At 34.0% G+C, this 24529-nt stretch overlaps 1 protein-coding gene across 1 annotated transcript; it reads right to left on the reverse strand.

Annotated features, from left to right (window-relative positions):
* Nucleotides 1–9427: 9427 nt before the first annotated feature.
* Nucleotides 9428–12804, reverse strand: LOC115442917 (putative inorganic phosphate cotransporter; the record flags this gene model as incomplete). The annotated part of the gene is given in 2 exon segments (XM_037447293.1): nt 9428–9548; nt 12768–12804. Coding segments are annotated over 2 exon segments (158 nt in total), but the record flags the coding sequence as incomplete, so codon positions are not given.
* Between the last annotated feature and the right edge of the window lie 11725 nt (nt 12805–24529).

A 24529-nucleotide genomic window follows, 5' to 3' on the forward strand; every position in this document is an offset into this window, starting at 1 on the left:
GTGACCCCAACATAACCGCTCAGTCGCCCCCCACGAAGGCTGTGCGGTAGTCATAAGACACTTTCTCCGCGAAAACAAAAAAAAACATGAGGTTTACAGTCCACGCCACTGACCCGCCTGGGAAACACCGTATATTATCAGCGGACAGTCCCCCAATATCAAACCATACGTAGTTTTCGTCTCCTCTTTCGCCGGTTTTTCTTATATTTAAATCTTAAAATATTTTTTTATGAAGTTATCACTCCACATTGTTTTTAGTGACAGGTTCTTCCCCGAACGAGTCCCTCTATTTATGCGATTAAAAATGTCTGCATTGATCTACCTATATATCGATTTCATGCACTTAACGGACATAACCAGTTTTTTATAGTATCGTGGCTGGAATCCAGTTCACTTGATACTGATTTGCAATCACGTGTTATTCCACACGTTTTATTATCAGAATAACATTCGTGACCGTTAACTTGGTCTTATCAATCACTATAACAGTAAAACAGCTAATTTACAAATAATATGATCATGAATGTTGCAGTCTTCGGAATGTCGGGAGAAAATGAAATATAATAAGCCGCGATAAAATTTAAAACTAATTGTATTTCGATTACACATAATGTGTTTTGCTATTAACTATGTAGCGGGTCTCTGGTACTAAGCAATATTGTTCAAGTACTTTAATATTCCAGTTGGTATAGCTAGGAGTCCAATCCAATACCTCCTGAATCAGAGCTCGTATCTACGATGCTACCCAACCAAGAATGGGATGTTGCAGTCATGTTAGATATTTTTCGATAACATAAAAATAGCCGATGTTGAGAGTTAGTCCAGCAAATGTAATTATGAGATAGTAGTTGTAATCCCACTTTTAATACTTCAAATACCAGATAATTTTCTAATTTACGTAATTACACTAAATCAGTTACTCTTTTAATGCTATAATCTATGATATTAAAAAATGCTATAACTATAATCTTTATATTTACCATTTTGTCGGTTTCCTCTTTTTAAATTATAATTATAAATACAAACAACATATACGTCGGTCAGCCAATATATACTTACCTTTGTACACTTTATCAAGTTACGTTCAATAATTCAAAAGGTTATGACTAAATATTTAAAAAAATATATTGTTGAGACTTGAATATTATATTCCACGGTTTTGTGTCCTGTAATTTTCTTATGCAAAACTGTTGTAAATATGGTATATGTTCTTAGTAATTAAATAAAGTTAGTAAAAAGATGTTATTGACACGAGTGTTTATTTCGGACTAAAGAGAAGTAACTATGGCAAACAAAATACAATTAGTTCTAAAAATAGAACATATAAAAATAATAAGTCACGACGAAGGTTACAATCTCCAACAGCCGCCCTTAATCGCAGTTGTGACAGAAACAAAACAAATAAAATAATTAAGTTTCTAAACCTAAGTTAACTACACATCGTTTGTGTGCTAGAGGTCCGAGGGCCTTCGTTAGTACATCAGCAGGCATATCGTTACTTTTTATATATTCTAACTTAACAATATTATTAGATACCTTTTCCCTAATAAAGTGAAACCTAGTATCTATATGCTTCGTCCTGCTGTGGTGTACAGGATTTCGAACAAGATTAATGGCACTTTGGCTGTCAGAAGCTAAGTTAACTGAACAAAGTATACCTGTTATCTCGTATATAAACCGACGTAAGTAACACGCTTCCTTCGTGGCAGACGCTAATGCCATATATTCTGACTCGGCCGAACTTAACGCAACAGTAGGTTGCTTCTTGGATTCCCATGATACTGGACCTCCACTTAACTTGTAAACATAACCGGTGTATGACCTTCTGTCGATTGGACAGTTTGCCCAGTCTGCGTCACAAAACCTTTAAAGGTTCTCTATTCTTCCTGTAAACCAATGAATAGTTTAGGGTACCTTTTAGGTATTGCAGAATCCTTTTAGCAGCATTCCAGTGTTCTTTAGTAAAACACGTATTAAATTGACTTAAATAGCTCGTGGCGTAAGCGATGTCTGGTCGTGTGTTTACCGCTAGATACATGAGGCATCCTATTAAGTTTTGATAAGGATAAGAGTCACCGACTTGACCATCCATTCTTTTTCCATATTCTTTTTAATTAATGGAGTATCCACGGCCTTACAATCCTTCATATTAAATTTTTCTAATATAGAAAGAATATAATTTCGCTGGTTCAACCTTATACTCTCGGAATCACTTTCAACTTGTAGTCCCAAATAACATTTCAGTATTCCGAGATCTTTTAATGAAAAATATTTCGACAAATCATTCTTGACAGTGTCAAATGTCAAATCAGAATTAAAGAAGACTATTATGTCATCAACAAAGATTCCTAATATTACAAGTTCTTTACCAAAAGTTTAGTATACACACAAGGTTCGGAAGGAGTTCCTATGAAACCTATTTTAGAAAGCGTTTCATTTAACTTTTTATTCCAAGCTCGCGGTGCCTGTTTAAGACCGTAAAGAGATTTCTTCAATAAACAAACTTTGTTTTCTTTACCCTTTTGAATAAAACCAAGAGGTTGCTCCATGAAAACTTCTTCTTCTAAATCTCCGTTAAGGAAAGCTGTATCGACATCTAAGTGCTTCATTCTCAACTTCATATCTGCAGCTATCGCAAACAACGTGCGGAGGGAAGAATGACGAATCACTGGTGCGAACGTCTCGTTGTAGTCTACACTTTCAACTTGATGAAAACCTTTGACGACGAGTCTCGCTTTATACTTGGTAATATTACCATAAGCATCCCTTTTAATTTTGTAAATCCATTTACATGGTATAACCTTTTGTTAGGTCTATCTACTAAATTCCATGTATGGAGTTTCCTTAAGGAACTATACTCATCAACCATAGCATGTTGCCACTTATCAGCATCATCGGCATGAGTAGCTTCGTAATATGTCGTAGGTTCATTAGAATCTACCATTGACGTATTGTAAGCTTTATAAAAATTTGTTGTTTTTCTGTCTCTGGAAGGGTATCTGCGCTCAGGGTGCGATTCCTGTTCCAAATTCACTGTCACTTCTTCCACACTAGGCAGCCTTAAGTCACTGAGAGACTCTCGCTGTTCCAGAGTCACTGACTCTTTTGTACTTTCTAGATTTACTGGTAAAGTTGCTTCAGCCGCCGGGCTGATATTCTCATCACAGTCATAGAATTGACAGTCATGATCAAACTCAGAATCAATCTCTTTTTGCTCATCAAATAACAATATAGATTCTGACTGTGCGACAGATTGCTTCTGCTTTAGCGCTGTAAAGCAATTTTCAAAAAAGGTTGCATCTCTGGATATAATAACTTTTCGTGGGTTAGCAGGGTCCCTAAAAATATAAGTGCCTGGATTTTCAGAATAACCGACGAAAATTGCTTCCTGTGCCTTGACATCTAATTTCTTCCTGTGACACGAAGGTATATGGACTAGAGCTCTACAACCAAATACTTTTAGATGGGTAAGATCACCTTTTCGTCCATACCATTTGTCATAAGGAATTTGTCCACCTAAGGCTCGATGAGGAGACCTATTTTTAAGGTAAATGGCAACTTGGAATGCATCTTCCCAGAATGCTTTTGGTAGTGAGCTTTCAGCTAGCAACGTTCTTGCCTTTTCTGTAACCGAACGATGGGTGCGTTCCGCTACTCCAACTTGCTGAGGACTATAAGGCGTCGTTGTTTGATGTTCTATACCTTTTGAAGCAAGATAATCAACAAACTCTTTATTCACGAACTCCTTACCTCCATCAGTCCTAATTGCTTTAATTGTTTTATCTAACTGATTTTCAACAAAACATTGAAACACACAAAATATATCTTTGACTTCTGTTTTAGAAGAAATAAAATAAGCAAACACTTTTCGCGTATAATCGTCTACTATTGTCAACATATATCTATTTCCTTGAAAAGAAGTTGTAGACACCGGTCCCATCAAATCCATATGGATCAGTTCCAAAGGGAAGTAGCCCTATTAAACGCTAACCTTTTGAAAGGTTTTCTTGCTTGTTTACCTTCCACGCAAGCGATACAACTAGTTTTATCTACTCCTGTATACTTTATACCTACCTTGTGATTTTTCAGTTGGTTCATGCCTATACGACACAAATGTCCTAACCTCTTATGCCAAATTTGATAACTATCCTGACAGCCAGAGTGCACATCTTGTGTCAAAAATTATCCGCCACATTCTCGGAAACATTTACAGTTCCATCTAAAACGTACAGTCCACCACAGGGCGAGGCATGAGCAACAGATTCACCTGTAAAATTAAAAGTATCAGATTTATAAAAGTTACATCCATTTTTATCAAAAACACAAATAAAACCCTTTTCAACAGTTTTATATACAGATAACAAACTAGCTTTCAAATCTGGTATATAAGCAACATCACTAATATTGTTGACCACGTTCTCGGGCGTGTTTATTGAAATATTTCCAATTCCGCAGCACTTAATCTGTTCTCCATTTGCGACAGTAACAGTACCTTGATTCTGTATCGAGATATTCTGAAACCAGTCCCGTCTAGAAGTCATGTGTCTAGTACAACCTGAATCTACATAAATTATGTCCTTTCTTGGGTTTCCAGAAGTATTAAGACTTGTAAATATCGTATCATTGGTATTTACCGCATTGCCTTTCTCCTTCTTGTTTCTCTGTGGACAGTCTGGTCTCTTATGTCCAGGTGTCTTGCACTCATAACAAACTATATTCTTCTTCATTGACTTAGGCTTCTTCTTCGCATGAAAGACAGAGTCTAATGATGTAGCCACATCTTTGGACATTTCATTAAGCAGTTTTGTTTTCACCAACTCTGTAGTCACGTCTACATTGCAATTTTCTAAAGCCATAATGAGAGGTTCATACCTTGGAGTTAGACCTCCCAAAAGTATTGCAGCAATAGACTTGTCCTCTATGACTACATCAATATCCACAAGATCCTGTGCGGTTGACATAACTGCGTTAATATATAGTTCAATATTTTTGAACTCTGATAGACTCAACCTGTACAGTCTACGCTCCAAAAATAATCTTCGTCCTATTCCCTTATCTTCAAAGGCTTTTTGCAAACAAGTCCATGCCTCAGATGCAGTTTTCGCACATCTTATATGGGTTATCGCTGCACCTTCTACTGATAAGCATATCTTTGCTAATGCCTTTGCGTCTTTGCGTACCTTTGTAGAGGCATGGGTTGTGTCTCCATCTCGGTATCCACTAATTGTTTCCCATAAATCCTCATGGATAAGGTAATTTCGCATCTTGAACTTCCAAGTCGGATATCCATCTTTTATCCTCAAACAAGGAAATGGAAAAGATGTGATCGACGCAGGGGATTTTCATACTCGAAACATCTCCAGATTCATGTGACATTTTCAGACTATTACTATTTCCTAGTCACACAAAAATATATTCAACTTTATTTTACTAAATAACGTGAAAAAACTAAGAACTAAGCGTTCGTGCTGATAACGTGTTGTAAATATGGTATATGTTCTTAGTAATTAAATAAAGTTAGTAAAAGATGTTATTGACACGAGTGTTTATTTCGGACTAAAGAGAAGTAACTATGGCAAACAAAATACAATTAGTTCTAAAAATAGAACATATAAAAAATAATAAGTCACGACGAAGGTTACAATCTCCAACAAAAACATTTAATCAAAAATGTTTATTCCTACTCCAATTTCAGTTCCAATTTGTGGTAATTACCACCTTCAACTTCTGTCAAAATTGTCAATGTGACAAAACATTATTGTTTTATATTTAGTGTAAAGCTACTCCACGGGTTTTATTCGATCAATTTGGCGACAATATGTTCATATGGAACCTAGTTAATCGATCGGCCTCGGCGGAGACCTTTTATCAAGTTTATCAAGGTAGAGGTGAGGAAATGTTCTAAACAATGTATTAATAGAAGATTTATTACACAGAGCTTACTTTGCGCCTTGGTGTGAACGACTAAGTAGTTCATACATACGTAGATCACGTGTATGTCCCATTGGGTTAGGTAGACACTTCTGGTTTGTACAATTTTGATAATAGGATATTTGACTTATTTATTTTCATATCTATTCTATACTTATAATAAATCTGTAGAGAGGTCAATTCTGTACATGAAATATATTTCCAAAATAACTATCAGGGGGTGATTAGGGATTGATACTGATGCCAAAAATGCAATTAGTAAAATTTTTGTCTGTCTGTCTGTCTGTCTGTATAACCGTTATAGAAACAAAAACTACTCGACGGATTTTAACGAAACTTGGTACAATTATTTGTCATACTCCTGTGCTGGTTATAGTATACTTTTCATCACGCTACAATTAATAGGAGCAGAGCAGTGAAGGTAAATGTTGGGAAAACGGGAGAAGTTATTCCATTTTTTAAGCTTCCGTCGCGTGTGCAACCTTAATGGTTAAAGCTACACAGAAATCATGTATGACGGAAATGTTCTCCTTAAAATTATGTAAAAACTATCCCACGACAGCATATGTCTATCTTTTATGGTTGACTCACAATAACACGTGTAACTCCCGATAGCTTAGCAGTTCGAAGCTTTCTCATTATATTTGTCTACTCTTACGTTTATAACACTCTCAGTCAGCCCCCGGATCTAGGGGGGGGGGCAAGCCAGGGCCCGTGCCCCGGGCGGCGAATTTAGAGGGCGGGAAATTCAAACTTGGCAGACGAATACACATCTTATCATTAACACAACTTTGACTACTGCGACATCTATACTCTATACTATCTATACTTCTATACTATTATATAAAGCTGAAGAGTTTGTTTGTTTGAACGCGCTAATCTCAGGAACTACCAGTCCAAACTGAAAAATTCTTTTTGCGTTGGATAGCCCTTTGTTCATGGAGTGCTATAGGCTATATATCATCACGCTATACCCAATAGGAGCGGAGCAGTAATGGCTAATTTCAGGAACTACCGGTCCAAACTGAAAAATTCTTTTTGCGTTGGATAGCCCTATATTCGTGGATTGCTATAGGCTATATATCATCACGCTATACCCAATAGGAGCGAAGCAATAATGGCTAATCTCTGGAACTACCGGTCCAAACTGAAAAATTCTTTTTGCGTTGGATAGCCCTTTATTCGTGGATTGCTATAGGCTATATATCATCACGCTATATGCAATAGGAGCGGAGCAGTAATGGCTAATCTCAGGAACTACCAGTCCAAACTGAAAAATTCTTTTTGCGTTGGATAGCCCTTTGTTCGTGGAGTGCTCTAAGTTATATATCATCACGCTATGACCAATAGGAGCGGAGCAGTAATGGCTAATCTCAGGAACTACCAGTTTGAACTGAAAAATTCGTTGTGTTGGATAGCCCTTTATTTGTGGGGTGCTATAGGCTGTATATCATCACGCTATGACCAGTAGGAGCGGAGCAGTAATGAAACATGTTGCAAATACGGGGACAATTTATTAGTTTTGAGAGCTTCTGTTGCGTGCGCTGCGTAAACGGTTAAAGTTATGCAACAATGATGTATGACGGGATTATCCCTCTTAAAAAGTTCTAAAAAAATATATTATAAAACAAAGTCCCCCGCTGCATCCGTCTGCCTGAACGTCTTAAACTCGAAAAGTACCCAACGTATTAAGATAAAATTTGGTATGGAGACAGTTTGAAATCCTGGGAAGAACAAAGGCTCCCGGGAAACTACTACTTTTATAATGGAAAACTTTAGCCTGAAAAACTTTATAACGCGGGCGGAGCCGCGAGCAAAAGCTAGTTTTTTATAAAATATGTACGTCGTATACATTCTAAAACAGAAGAAACCATTGAAATCTGAAATTTGTTATTTATATTGTTTTTTATTTGTTATAATATTGAATATTTGAAATTTGAATTATTGCCTCAATTCTTATCGAATTTTTATGCTGTTTTTATAGAAGGATTTCTTTTTCGCACTAATTGAATTTATATAATAAAAAGCATAAAGTCAAACATAGTCAAATAAGCTATTGAATACTTTTGAATTTTCTTTCATGCATAGGTATTTATAGGTAAATTGTGATAATGTTAGCTGTCGTAATTTCGGTTGTTTCGAGCGCTATTACTTACCCTATGAACTAATACACGCACATATATAGAATGTGTATAGAATTATTGAAATATTGCTGCATGTGTGAATGCATTTGGATATTCTTGAGCAATATATCGCTGGGAGAACTTGCATATCTAAACATGGCTTAATACATTATCAAATTACTAATTAACATTACGATATATTTCAAACATTTCCTTCCATACGTCGAGGAATTCAGAAGTTAAATCACAGATTAGATAATTAATCTTTAGGACCATTGACGCAAGTCTCAATTTCAAGTAATTACTTTCTCAAATCTGCGCAAGGAGTACAGAGTTAGATTTAATATGCACTAGTTGTATGCCTATTTACATTGGTCTTCGCCAACAATACTATCGGTAACCATTTGAAGAAGGGTCCACTGAATTATTCTAAGACCCTTCCTCTTTGCTCACAAACTTCATAGGATTGTTCCTTGCCTGTATTACAGTGTTAAGGATTTTACTAGAGACTGGTGGTATATCAAACATTAAATAAATTCTCTCATACGAATATCTTTTAAATTAGAAATAACATTTTCCTCAATATTTCACGTAGAAAGCCGGGCACAATATTTACATAATTCACCCGTTAAAAGTTATCTTAAGACTTTAAAATCAGTTCTAAGTGGAAAATGTATATTTTTTTGTTATCAGAGAGTCAAAACAGCGCGATACTCACCCTGCCAGTGACCTCTGGTGTACACAAATTATTCTTATCAATGATACAGCTGTTATAAAAATAATTATATTGTTTACATTATTTTGATAAAGTTATAGAGGTCGCGAAGTTCGCCGATTAACTTAACGATCTATTATATTCGCTAAGGGTATCTACGCAGTTACAACTAATTATAATGAAAAATAACTCTGCACGTTTTATAATGTTGTTTATCGCTTGGTCGGTCTAGGCAGCTGAGATAGCGGTAAAATCCCGAAAACTAGCTATAAAAAACTCAGGTCAATGGCAATGAGATATAGAATGTATTTACAGAAATTGTACTTGATCAATCAATCATGTAGTTATTCGTCTAGGTATCTAAAACGTCGCAGCATATCCCTGTCTCCTTCGTGTTGGACTGCGGAATCCACATGGACATACTTCAGTCTTCAGCCCAGTTGCATCTCTACTCTAGTACCTCCTTAGGCGATCATGCATGGGATTGTTATTTTGATTATACCTATACATTTACGTATTTTGTTTTATTTACAATAAATTTTTCTAATAGTTTTGACTTCTTTCATCCGATATGGGATATAAATTTCCGCGAAATGCTTCCAGTAAGGGACAATGTTTCGCAATTGACTACGTTCTTTGCCCCAAAACTGTGACTTACCCTTCTTTAGTTATGTCGGTCATGTCGACGATGGCCATGCTCATGTTGACCCTCATGGTGAACGCCAGCAGCATTGCGAAGAACAGCATGAGCGTCTGTACATGCCGGATGCCGAGACCCTCTGCAAATGAATGTTACTTCAATACTTTTACCAAGATGTAAATATTGCCGTGCTAAGCTCAAAAGCGGTATCTCAAAACACAAAACTTGATTTTTACGTCGTCAGATAACTTAAAAGAAATATCTATCCAATGAACTTACCTAAATAACGGTATCGTGTTTAGAACTTGTTAAAAACCTTAAAGAGTTTCTCTATCTTAGTTTTACATACAAAACTATAAAACTATATTTATAAAACGTATACGTATTTATAAAAAGAAATAAGGTTTGCCTGACATACCGGCAGAATAGACATTATTGTAACACCCGAATCGGCAGTGTTTCCAAAGACTCATAATAAAATTTGACGAGTTTTTGGGAACACTAATCTATCTTAAACCAAAAACAAATTAATCAAATAATAGAATAGGGAGAAGTTGGAAATATATTGTCCATTTTGTACCAAGCGGTAAAGGCAAAATGTCGTTGTATTTATTAAGTCTAGTTTGATAACTGTCGCAACTGGAGTAGCACAGCTGTTACACGGAAAATTCAGTTGAAGTGGTATTATTTTTATTCTATATAGGAAAACTAAACTGAAAGCATACTTTTCTAGAATCATACTCGGATAAACCACGTCCCGAAATAATATAATTATAGGCTACTTTTTATCAAGGTAATTTGCCTTCGTGGGAAATAATTGATTTTTCAATCCGATTTTTTAAGTAAATAGTATTGGCGTAGTACAAATGTCACTATTGATGGAGCCACTTAGGGATTTTTGTAACGGGAAAAGCTTTTTATCCGAGTGAAACTGCGAGAAACACCAAGATTTTAATATTTTTCACAAGGTTGCTGAGGCAAAATTCCTAGTAGTTGGCATCCGCGGTATACTTGACTATTAGGCGGCGCGCATATGCTGTGAACTTGCTACATAAGATAGAAAAAAAATATAGGCAGCAACCAACAATGTTTGATTTTCATATATATGAAACTAGGATTTACTTCAAATATAAAAGGAAATATTGACAGCTCGTTGTTAGCAATTTGTTTGATGCTTTACGGCGCCTGTACAACGGCAAAGATGCTCAAGACTGTGCTTAATTATAATTACTTAGTCTGGCCATAAATACTGTTACACTTAATTATAAAAAAATATTACATTTGAATTTCGAATCTGTCATTTTTATACGATTGTTCATTGTGTTTTCTCATTTTGGCGCCAATACATTGTAAAATATTTTGCGATATTAAAATGGTGTGGGGTGATAAAGAGAACCGAATCGCTGTGATAGCATTACACAAAGTAGGTATGGAGCCAAATGCAATTTTTAAAACTCTCCATACACTTGGTATTAGTAAAATGTTTGTGTACCGGGCTATTAATAGGTACAATGAGACCTCCTCTGTTTGTGACAGAAAAGATCTGGCCGTCCACGTAGTGTTCGTACGAAAAAGGTGGTCAAAGCAGTAAGGGAAAGAATTCGAAGAAATCCTGTCCGAAAGCAAAAGATTTTATCTCGGGAAATGAAGATAGCACCTAGAACCATGTCGCGTATTTTAAAAGATGACTTAGGACTTGCAGCCTATAAGAGACGCACTGGCCATTTCTTAACTGATAATTTAAAGAAGAATAGGGTGGTAAAATCGAAACAACTACTGAAGCGGTACGCAAAGGGAGGTCACAGAAAAATTTTGTTTACGGATGAGAAAATTTTTACAATTGAGCAACATTTTAACAAACAAAATGACCGTATTTATGCTCAAAGCTCTAAGGAAGCTTCCCAATTAGTCGACAGAGTGCAACGTGGACATTATCCGACTTCAGTGATGGTTTGGTGGGGTGTTAGCTATGAAGGAGTGACTGAGCCATATTTTTGTGAAAAGGTATCAAAACATCGGCACAAGTGTATCAAGATACCATTCTTGAGAAGGTAGTTAAGCCCCTTAACATCACCATGTTCAATAACCAAGTATGGTCCTTCCAGCAAGACTCGGCGCCGGGTCATAAAGCTCGGTCCACGCAGTCTTGGTTGGAATCGAACGTTTCGGACTTCATCAGAGCTGAAGACTGGCCGTCGTCTAGTCCCGATCTTAATCCGCTGGATTATGATTTGTGGTCAGTTTTAGAGAGTACAGCTTGCTCTAAACGCCATGATAATTTGGAGTCCCTAAAACAATCTATACGATTGGCAGTGAAGAATTTTCCCATGGAAAGAGTGCGTGCTTCTATTGATAACTGGCCTCATCGTTTAAAGGACTGTATTGCAGCCAATGGAGACCACTTCGAATAAGCTTTTATATTTTTAATTGTTTTATATTTATGTATTAAACTGACACACTGTAAAAGTAATAAATGTTATTTGCAGTTAACAATTTTCTTTTTTCTTTATTACAATATTTATGGCAAGACTAGGTATATTAATATAAAATGATAATTAGATAATATTCACAGGTTAGTTAAATTAGTAAGCATTAATAAACATAACATCAAATTGTGATCAGACTATGAGCGCATTGCGAAATCTATCGTCCATAAAAAGTAAAAGTGTTGGCGCTATTATAATTGTTTGTATTAATTCCTCCATAAAAACTAAACGTATTTGCACTATTGTAATTGTTTGTATTACTATCAGACGAACAACTTAATCTCGGTTGTTTAGTTTTGTTCTTCTATAATGTCCTTAACATGCGATACAAATATGAAATTACTTTTTATGCATGTTGCAGATTATGATTTCTATTTCTTATTATATATATTTCCTAATCAAATATAAAATAATCATTATCATCTAGAGAAGATTGACATCACAAAACTAAATTAATTTTGATTAAGAAAATAATAGTAATATTACAAAATTGTGTGAATTATGGAGTCATTAGCAGCAAATGTTAGACTGGTCATTACGCGAACATAGTGTGAATAAATAATTTGTATTACCAGCTGTTTGGTACTATACGGCCCATAACATAAATTTACATATAATACCCAAATTACCCGGGAAACCACTGTTTCCATTAGTAAATCCTGGATTTATGTTCCATGTTTAGTGGAATATTTACGCAAATCTCTTCTTATGCCATATTTTTAAATATTTTTATAACACGATTATTAATTTTCGAAAAAAATTACAAAAAATATTCGTATGTTAGTAAAAAATTTATCATATATATTCACATTCACAGCTGAATAAAAAATACAGAAAACCATGGATCCACTTTTTTCAATCACAATACTAACTTGGCTTGACATTTTTCACTTCGCTCACGACACCCATTTTTGTTTTTTTTTTTTACGTAGAGTCCGTACACTGTGCTGTCATGTCACCGCGGTCGATCCACGTTGACAGATCGATGTTAAATGAAACTGTGATAATCTTTGCGAACGCGAAATACGCTCTTAAATGACCCGAAAACTGTGGAGTCGCTTTACATTTTTTACGAAAAAATTAAATTAACTAGATTTTTAACCGACTTCAGAAAAGGACGAGATTATTGTTTTTTATACACTTTGTAAGTTTCACCTTATTTTATAAGGTTTTCTTTTACAAAGATTAGTATAAAAATAAAAAGCTAAGTATTAAAATCACTAGACTATTATAATCAACTTTTAAGCAGACAATTTTCCAATTTATTTAATTGAATATTTTTATGCAGGAAATATTTTAGAAACACACTACCCGTCTCATAACACTAATATAATCGATATAAGATCGTATCAAATAAAAATCTAATAAACGAAAACGTGGGTCGCCACACATTTCAAATTTAAACTAGTTGTAAAATCGCAGTCTCGCGTATTTTTAGTGGTGTTTCGAAACTCGACCTTGGTGGCCGTTTAAGATTTTTCATGTTAACTCTGTTTGATGCGAGTGTTCTATGCATCCCTTTTAAACTATTTGACAGTCAGACGTCTTATTGCTTCTTTTGTTATTTTAATTCTTTATCGCCAGTCTTGATATATAGGTAATACTTTTTTGGCCATTCCTGTTACTACATAGTCAAAGTAATAAGCATTATGGGAATTAACATAATTTTTTTGTTTTTTTTTCTATGATGATCTTGTTGATTATAGTCTTAGTTTTACCCTCAGGAAATATACTCAATTTTCCTTTAACAATAAAAATATTTTTAACATTCCAAACGCTTTCTCTGTTCCTTTGATAGACAATAAAATGTATGTAGTAAGATTGTATTGAAATTTCAATAAGTAAATCGTATCGTGCGATTTCAAATACCTAAAATTATTTAAAGCTATCGATATATTTTTCCTATATTTATGACTCCGACTGGGTCCATACCAAAATCGTACTGAAAACTCACTTTTACTATTAAAACGATGAATGTGCCGATAGCCAAATTATACCTACCAATCCCAAATCTACCATTATCTAGGTTAAAATACCGGTAGTATTGTTTTTCCAAATGAATAGACTAAATAATAAAAAAATATATAATAATATCAGCCCTGTATTATATACTTGCCCACTGCTGAGCACGGGCCTCCTCTACTACTGAGAGGGATTAGGCCTTAGTCCACCACGCTGGCCTAGTGCGGATTCGTAGACTTCACGCACCGTCGAAATTCCTATAGAGAACTTCTCAGATGTGCAGGTTTCCTCACGATGTTTTCCTTCACCGTTAAAGCTAACGATAAATTCACAAAGAATACACACATGATTTTTTTTAGAAAAGTCAGAGGTGTGTGCCCTTGGGATTTGAACCTGCGGACATTCGTCTCGGCAGTCCGTTCCACACCCAACTAGGCTATCGCCGCTTTTTGAATATACTAATAGCAATTTAATTATAATCGAAATATGGTTTATAATGATGTTTCACATAGGGTGAGTAGGGGGAAGGGGTACCGCTTTTTGATAACTAGTGGTATTCACATACAGGCGACAACATTGCCTTGTAATTAATAAAGGTTATAAAAAGAATAACTATTGCACCAAACTTAGTATGCAGAGGACAAAAAAACAATATGCAACCGAAAACCTGTTGTATTTGTTATCGAAACACTGTCCTTTTTTCTAGTTCTTCATCCAAATTGATCCGGATAAATGATATACTGAACAGAATGGTATGAATAATGTATTTATTCAAACACGTTTTATGTGGACTGGCGTAGGATACCTAAATTATAAATTAGGTTGAATTTATCGTCGCAAATTACGAGCAGTCCAGAATAATTGTGGCGACTAGCGAGGGAATCTCGTCACTCCGCGAACCATATACAGGTGCACTGGGGTCACTTCACCATGCCCCTATAAAAATATATATTTATATTTATTAGACTACTGATACCTATTAGTTCCTTATAATTTGAGCACTTTTGTCTTTATGAGTATTTCTCAAGTAAATGTACATAACGAAATAGTTTTTACAAAATATTGTTACAAAAAATTATCTTTGTTTTTGTTCCTCATGATACATTTGTTCTATCACATAATAAACATAATGAATGTATTTAGACAAACAAAAATAGATCAGACAGAAAAAATTGTAATAACAATTCGTAAAAACTACTTCGTTACATTTATTTAAAAAAAATACTATTGTTATACTTTGCGATTAAGTACTATACAACATAATAGTCTATTTTTAATATAGCTTCGTGTTTGTTTTGACTGTAATTATGTTTTATTTTCCTTGTTACACATAAATTACAATAATTAAAACTATAATGACAAAGTGGATCACTATAAATTTGTCTATAATTGAAATTGTGCTTGAAGAAAAAGACTAACAATAAAAGAGACAAAGATAATCTAAAGCCATTATTAACATAAACATAGGCTTCAACTACCGTCTTTTTGAGTATAACCAACTTTATCAAAACAAAACCCAAGGTTGGCGAAGGTCAGACACTTCTTGTGCCAGTTTTTGGCACATTAGCAATAACAACAATATCAGCCTCGAGTTAGAAAACCAGTTTGAAGTAGAACGATGCTACAATAAGTTTCGTGTGACATGCTTTAATCTCCAAATTTCGTTTTGAATATATTTTTAATGTTATTTTACGTTTTGTCCTTGGTATAGTAAGGATCGTGTACAAGGTCATGAATTCGATTACTTAGTCGATGATTTGTGGCGGATGGAATTTTTTAGAGAAGCTTGACATTAAACCGGCAGTCAGGTGTGAATATTTAATCAAATGTCAAGCAGTGTGGATTGTGGATCCTCACCGATAGCTGAAAGAGCTGCTTGTGTCGTAGTTACTGATTAAAAATATTTATTCTTCCAATAAAATGTATTTTTCCTTTGATCAATTGTACTTTTGAAGTTGCGTAAAATCCTGCCTATAAACTTTACTAACACAAACAACTACTCAATCGATTCCTTTATCCGAAAATTCGTCAGATTCTGCAGCGCAGATAAACAATATTACTGTCTCAGGGTTATCAGTAACAGCGCTCTCCATCATATTTCATATATTTACATAATAATACTTATTGCGTTCGCTTTAAGAACTACAGGAAAAAAAGAAATTTGTTAATATCTATATATAGGAATCTATCAGGATTGAAATTGAAAATCGTATAAAAAATAGACTTTAGGTAAGTACTTATAATAAATTAATAAAATACTATGAGATCCCTAATAGTTTAATTAGGCCATGCTTAACTAGTATTAGCTTCTTAACTGTTAGGGAGAAAGGAAGAAAGTAAAGGTAACGGAAGACCAAATCAATAAACGAACTTAATGTGTAAAAAATAATGATATATAAATTATTAATTAGATGTCATTGGAAATGCATAATCATACCGTGGCGGATGTATTATCGAAGTAAGCTATAGGTTAAGTGCTGCAAGGATGGTAATAAATATTTTATAACAGCATAGCAATTAGCAACCATTATGGAAAATCCACAACTCACCATCATGATTCGATCTGAAAATGAACATCAGAAGTCAATCGAAACTCATCTAAAAGACCCAGAATTCTCAACCGTGGAGGGAAGCAATTTCTCTGGTTAGATTAAATTAGGTTTGAAGGCATATGGTCACCATTAAATCCAGTGAACTTCCTCTACTACGGAGAGACGATAAAAATCCAATCAATATAAACATACCCCTATGGTATTTCCGTCACATACTCGAGCTTTCTCCTAGACTCAAAATTAATTTATTTAGTGAAAAAATCTCACAATATTTCATTTGATTATGTCACATGAAATACTGAATTACGTATCCATCCATCTCTCGCTTTTAAAAATCATAACCCTTTTTAGAATTCAATTTGATTAAAAATTGTTTGTTTCTAACAAACGTGAGCTTTATGCGTCACGGATCAACGAATACGATTTTTTAGTACAATTATTTTGTGTGGACAAGGTTTTATTTTATTTATATTTGAGAGAAGCGGTGGGCGGCGTGGTGAGCAAGGGAAAATGAAAATAATATTAACGTAACTCTACCGCAAGTTTAAAAAGCATTTTTAAGTAAGTAAGTAAAGGCTTTGTCACAACCTAATCATGACTATTTGAAGGCCATAAACCGGTGGAACATTTTATAAAAATAAAAATCAAGATATCATTTTTATTTTGCAAAATGATATTATTCACAGCGAATTTTTAACTTCCTTCGTAAAACGAACCCATAAATATACTTTTGGCAATGTTTTTTCGTTTGCAAGAACAAACATGTAATGCTCAGTGTTAGGATTTGCGCCATATGACGAAAGGTCCCTATCATAAAACAGAGGTAAGTTTGCAAAACCTGACGTATACTCGTTGCGTTTCTATTTATTTATTTAAGGACCTCCAAAGAAGGATACACGGCATGTAATAATAACAATGTCGTTGCATTTTTACAAATAGCAATGTGAATTGCCTCTTCAATTATAGGAGACCAGAGCATGCAAATTTATTTATTTATTATATATTATTTCTACCTTCTTTTGATACACGATGTTTATAATAAGTTCACGAAGTTCGATCGCTCTCCACATCTTACACCATGAGATTGATGACTGTGCAAGTCATTACAGAATGAAACCTCAGCGCTTCCTGCCTACCCGCGCCACTTGTTACCTTCAGATTAGTAAGCATTATTGGTAATAAATTTGGGATCAAGCTTACGCAATGAATTATGGGTACATAGAGACAAAACAGGATAAGTCACGTTTTTATTTTTTGAGTAATGTAATTACTATATCAAATAAAAAACGTATTTGTACGATTTATTAATTAATTTCATCTATCATAATTGTATTTTATGTTTAATGAAATACTATGGGTATTTCAAAATATTGACACATAAAAAAGTAAACAGATTACAAAAAGATTAACTGAGAGGTATAAAAAAAGTCACGTACATAATCTGATTTTGGATTTTCAATTTAGTCCCCTAAAATTTCTTATTAGAACACAACGACTTTATTCCCAAGCTTATTATAATCTTAATTAAGAGCACTATTTAAAGCATATCCGTGTTAATTAATTTTCTGAGCACCCTGTATTATTTTTATCTTACGTAGTTGCACTTTGTCTAGCTAGCGCGGCTTAACGTGGCTCGTTTTATTCTTTGTAATACTAAATTTTGGCTGAATTTTAAATAACAAAATATTACAGCAATAACAAAATATACGACATCGGTCAATTTATTATTTATTTAAATAAAAAAGTATATTTTTATAAAGAAAGGCGAGTTATTCTGAGTGAAAATTGTGTGGGATATAATTATACAATTTGTCAGATGACAATTTATTAAATATTAATATGTTGCAAATAAATGAAGCGGACTGTTAGATGTGGTTGCACCTCTCCTTGTTTGTTTGATTTTTTTTTTGTTTTACTGGTAATTACTGTCAAGTTGACACTGGTATAAACATATTACAAATAGTCACAATTAGAATGCAAGGTCATATTGTTTTATTATCAAATATTGAATTTGGGTTTCTTTTAATTTACTTTTTGTACGACACAGAAATGTTTAGAAATGTAAAAAAATATAAAATGTGTCTTACTACAGTATGGTTTGTGTGACATCTTCGCAATGACAATCGTATGAATTGAGAACAGTTCACCTTAAATATCTGTTAAAGAGAAATGCTTGCAGAGACCACTGCAAACAGAATTTTGATGAAATGGTCTAAAAAATAATTACAAAATACTATATTCTAAGTGTTGAAACTGTATTGTAACAAAGAGTATAAACCAAACAATAAAAACCAATGTGAGCTATATTAGTACTGGCATGATGCCGTTTAAAAAGAAATTGTATACTTCTGTTTGGTCGTTGTCTAATCTTTATGTTCTCAATAAATCAATTGATAGTTTTACGATCCTAAGTTATTTCTTTCATAATCCATCACTAAGTTTAGGCAATAATGTTTCATTTTAACTATCAACTACTATTGATCTATCAACTTTCAAAAAAATTAAAAAAGCAATTTAAATTCAATGAGGTGCTAGTAATTAGCAGCATATTGTTCAATTTTGTTAATATTATTTGAATAAATGTCATCTTTTTTCCAGACGTATAAAGAGAAGCCTTTTTCCTCTGTCATATACGACCAGAACAACGTGGACAAATTTTTAGTACATATCTGCCTGCCATCTCAAGCTTCCACGCGTAAATATTTGTTGTTTAACTATCTGATGTAATAATCATTACATAACCGTCATTAACTGCGCAATATGCAACGGTAAAATAATGATAACATTGCGTCGTCACTGATGTATCAACTCGTGTTTTTGTTCTAAATATGCAATGTGGGACGAAGGCTACATAATATATAATAATAATATTGAGAAATATACCAATCTCCGTACAATACAAAAAATCTTGGATCAATAAAGAAACTTGATATCGCTTTAGATGATATTTTCCTTAAAACGATACAAGTTATTTAAAAATTTATAGTTTTGATGCTAATATGATTCTTGGGTTGGAACTTGTGCATAGTTTATTCCAAAAGACAAATGTTAAGGTTTTTTGTTTTATTTAGATGTTATAAAATATAAAACGAAAAACGCATTCAATGATTACTTGACGGGTTAATTTCTAAAAACACGTTCTTGTAGTCCGTCTAGGACGAGGTGAATAAATGTTTCGACCTGAGAAAACACATTCGCTAAATTATGAAAACGGTAAAATTCTAACAAAAAAAATACTAATTATAATTATTCGTTTTCCTCGAATCAAGACATTGTTTACACTTTAAAGAAAATATTATGTTTTTATCACAAATTACTTACAATTTTACTATAGTATGGAGCAAAATTAATTGACCTCTGCCCCTGGCTCTAATACTTAAATAAGTTATTACAACATCGATAATATCGCTAGATTAGAGTTAACAAAAAACGATATGTCAATGCCTTCCTTATTCTTTATGACCGAATAATGAGACATTGAATCGATGTCATTGCCTATTACATAACTGCGACAACACAATAAAGGAAAGATTATAAAGCCCTACAGGGTACTCTCGTCGTACTAAGACACTATTCTAATCCTTAATGTCATCGACTGAGAGACCATAGTACGTGTATTTATTTTATGTCTCATTTCATCTACTATACCAGGAAAGGCGGCAGATGTCAATAAAGTAGCTGGTTTGATTCTAGTGATCGTCGTAGATCGCAATGTTTTAACAACACCATATTTGAATTAAAATTTCATATAAAGCCATCATCAACACGGGGCACGTGTTCCTCCTTCCTATAATCCTAGATTCTTCCGCCACATTGAGAAGAAATAGCTCAGTAGGCTAGCACGATTGTGTAAATAAGCAGGAGACAGCCTCCACCACTACATCTGGACTATCAGGTGTAGTACAGTCACTTTGCCGTGCCAGAATAAAAAAAAATCATCAATCAGAGGATGTTCGATTACTGTCACACCAAGAACTTTAAATATGTTTTGATTTAATTCAAATGAAAACAACTGAAATATGACAAACAATACAAAAATGGTTGAGTTACGAATTTAATATAATCTGAAAGGAACCAGTACGAAAGCTAAGGTTGTTTGGGCATTTGGAGAGGATGGATGATATGAGACTGACAAAGATGATATATAAGGCGAATGTTTATAATAAGAGCCAGTAGGGTTCGACCACACCGAACCTTTGAATGTGATATTTTTAGTAAAGGCCAAGTCAAAAGTACCCTGAACCTGCGGGAATGCATGAAAAGATTGATGAATGTAGAGGAAGCGAGACAAGTATGCCAGAATCGTCTCTGCCTAGTGCCTACCCCTATGGGAAATAGACGTGATACTATTTATGTAGGTACTAGTACTGCACAAAATGTATCTTGAAGAAGCATCATACAAAGACCTCCTAATCAAGGATCTGTAGGGATTCAAATCGAGCACACAATCAAGTTATTAATTATCGCTAATATAACCTATTATGTGGTTATAATCACATCACTGCCCGATAATCAAGCTGTTACAGGTTACAATGGGGAGTTCAATACAATTAATGCTCCAGATGCAATAGATTTGGTGGGTTTGTGCATAACAATTCAGTATTCATAATTACACGTATGTAGCTATACCAGAATGATTCTGGTAGGTATTAAGTAAAAAGAACAATATCGCTTGACACGACCAGGGGAACCACTCCTAAACTTTGCACGGCATTCCTACCCCGTTCTTAATACAACTATGCCACTGATTCACAGTTTAACATAAATATACCTAAACATACACACAACTATATCTAATTCGTAGAATTCCATTAAACACAATTTCTAAGTAAGCTTCTGATAACCTAAGATAATCCGATTTGAGTTAGTAGTAACTAGAAACCGCACTGAGATTAGACTTGTGTTCTGCGTTACACTAGTACTATTCACGTTTATAGCACAGCAACTTAGGTTTTATGGTGATCGTATTACGGGCTATGAAGAGAAAATTAGGAGTAACGTGCCCCGTTAATGTGTCAAAACACGACACGTGGGTTCGTGTAGTTTAACAAGCTATGTTTGATTTTGTGATTTTTTTTATATTTATCTGCAATTAGTACAAAAAAGAAGTCCTTTTGTGAAAACTGCATTAAAGTTTAATAAGAAATTAGGCAGTAATTCATATTTCAAATATTGCTACATGCAATAGAATGTCACTCCATCTCTTTCTTTTGCACGCCTCGTAATTCCCGATGACGTCACATGCAAGTATTTCATCCCTTTTCGTTTTTTGACACTAGCAATTAATTTCAATAACTTATAAATGTTATATTTTCACCAGATTTCAATGATTTCTCCTATTTAATACGACGTACATATTTATAAAAATTATAAATAAAATAGGTCAAATACTCTATTGTGATTGGTCGAGCGACTAACGCGTGAGTCACATGTTAGGCTTTCGACCAATTACAATGTAATGTTACGGACTCCAGGGTCGTGTTTTCTTGGTACTGTCTATGTAGCCGATCGTTTTATACATTATCTTTTAAAATTACTTTAACACTCCACTGCGCTCCATTTTAGTATTCCACTGTGGTCGCCATCCTGGGACATTAGATGCTAAATCTTATTATGTCCAGTAGTTACACTGGCTAATGAATAAAATGAAAAATTTATATTTTAAGTTTTGAGTTAGTATAGTTTTCACAGCAAGTTGGATTGAGAAAAATTATACGAGGCTTTTTGCACAATATAAGCCCCGAGTTTATATTCATAGCACATAATATAAATTGTGAAATGTGGGCGACTCATATATCTTTTACCCTTGTTATGGAAATAGGGCGTGATTATCTATATAGTAATAATAAAATATCACATTTTATGTAGATAATATTGAACCCCTAATTGCCTCGTTCGACTGCATTTATTAGTTTTAAATTATCATTTATGGATGGGGTTTTGAACCACATTTTGATGCAGTGCTTTGCAGACCGCTAATTAAAATTATGAGCTATATAAATGAAAACCGATTCAAACGGACATAATTGTAATGTAATAATGGTAAAGAGCTGAAGTTTGTAATTTGATTGGTTTTTGGAATACCATACACATTACTGAATCTAGTAGACTACATAAATAGAAAGCTATGTTTTACCAAAGAAGTATAGGCCGTAATTTATTCGAAGTCGGACTTCAAACACACGAATTGAAATTTTGCAGATACCACAAACATTTGTGCAAGTCCGGGAACAAATTCTCTATGTCTCTTTGCTAAACCTCATCAATGTCATATGCACCACTGTTAAAGAACAGTAATGAACAAGTTCAATCGAATCAATTTACATTTTGTCCAATTTCTCTTGTTACATTCATAAAAATATATACAAATAAAACTGACTCGGAAATGAGCTAATAAAGTGTATTTTCGATTACACTTTGTTTATACTGTATAATTTATTATGAACATTTTGAAATGGACGAAACAAAGTAAAGAACATAATAAATATTTAATTATTAATGTAGAAAGCACTTTCATCGATAATTATACGTTATATTTGTTTCGTTTTCAGAAGAGATGTCATAATATTAATGTTTTGAAGGAGATTGCATTGTTATCATTTGATCAAAGTATTTAAAATGTAGATCAACTAACTATCTATCATAATGCCACTATTATCTATCATAATGCCACTATTATTTTATAACTTGTAACTGGCATTCCGGGTCAATCACAAAATTTCAGTAACAAATTCCAAATATTTCATTTCCATACAAATTAAGCCTGACTATTATTCGAATGAACTAAATTGATAAAAGAATAGTCCAGTCGTAAGAAACAAACCGACGCCTTCATAATGTTGGTGGCAATTCCGTCGACTATAGAATACTTTCAAATATTAAGCGCCTGTTTTCACGAGTAGACGCTAATAGTCAAATATAGGGCGACTAAATACAAAAATCAAACTCCACAATTAAACAAAAGAGTGCAGCCACCATTAACTATTTTATGCGTTAACTTAAACATTGTAAAACAGTACTTAAAACTATTTACACATAGGTTGTATATGCTTAAAAAACACGCGAACCGGCCGAGAGAAATATGCTCACCGCAGCGGCGCGGCGCTATCCTGGCGAGCGCCACGGATGCTTACCAGGTAAACATTAAAGGCATTTTAGAAAAGAACGTATAATATCATATTCCGGGTCACATTATAAATAATTTAATAAGGATATGGGAAGTCTTAAAAATAATAATTCTATGAAAAATATATCTTGAAAATATAAAACATAATATCTTTTAATTTAGATTAGCGTGTATAGGAATTGTATCTCAGTACGAGAATACCTACTTAACGTAACTGTCAATATATCTATCTAAAATATTTTAAACAATTCTCTCCCAATGAAATGCAAATACGGCTAACGCCTCCACATTTCTAAGAATTCGCGCAAGTACGCCTTCAAATCAAATTGACATAATTTTACAAAACCCAAGAGGAATCTCTCTCCGTCTCATTATTTGCTCAATCATTTCGCCCATGATACCATCCGTATTCCCTAAATCCCGCCATTTTGTTCGCGTTCAACGGAGCGTATCATAAACGAGGAGTTGAATAAATTTCAAAAAACGGTCGATCTCACAGCAAGCTTTGTTTTGGAGTAGGTTTATATTTTTCACATTTGAAAGGATTTTAAGGGTAAAATTTGTTTATTTTGCCCAGTATCAGTACCTACCAAATCTGAAATTTCTTTATCTTTGTCATTCTGTAATCGGTAAAACATAACAGCAGTATTTGCAATTATTATTTACTTTCACAATGGAGAAAATAACCTCTCATATGGAGAAGTCCTTTAACTAGTTTTGAATTCAACTAATTTTCCACTTCAAATGACAAGACATAGAAATGTGATTTGTTCCAAACTTAGGCCGCTCATTAAATGTAGATATAAACAAAACTGAAGAGGAGACTAGTACGAAGGCAAAATAATCGAATTTTGAATAGTTAGAGGAAACTTTCAAACAGTAGTTTGATACATGTAAATGTGAAAGGAAGGGTTGCTATAGAAATGGTTGGAGAACGTCAGAAATTAAACTGCAATCAAGTAACAAATACGACGCCATCGTTTGCACTCTGAAT

The sequence above is a fragment of the Manduca sexta genome, unplaced genomic scaffold (genome assembly GCF_014839805.1).
Source record: "Manduca sexta isolate Smith_Timp_Sample1 unplaced genomic scaffold, JHU_Msex_v1.0 HiC_scaffold_869, whole genome shotgun sequence".
NCBI classification, from domain to species: Eukaryota; Metazoa; Arthropoda; class Insecta; order Lepidoptera; family Sphingidae; genus Manduca; species Manduca sexta.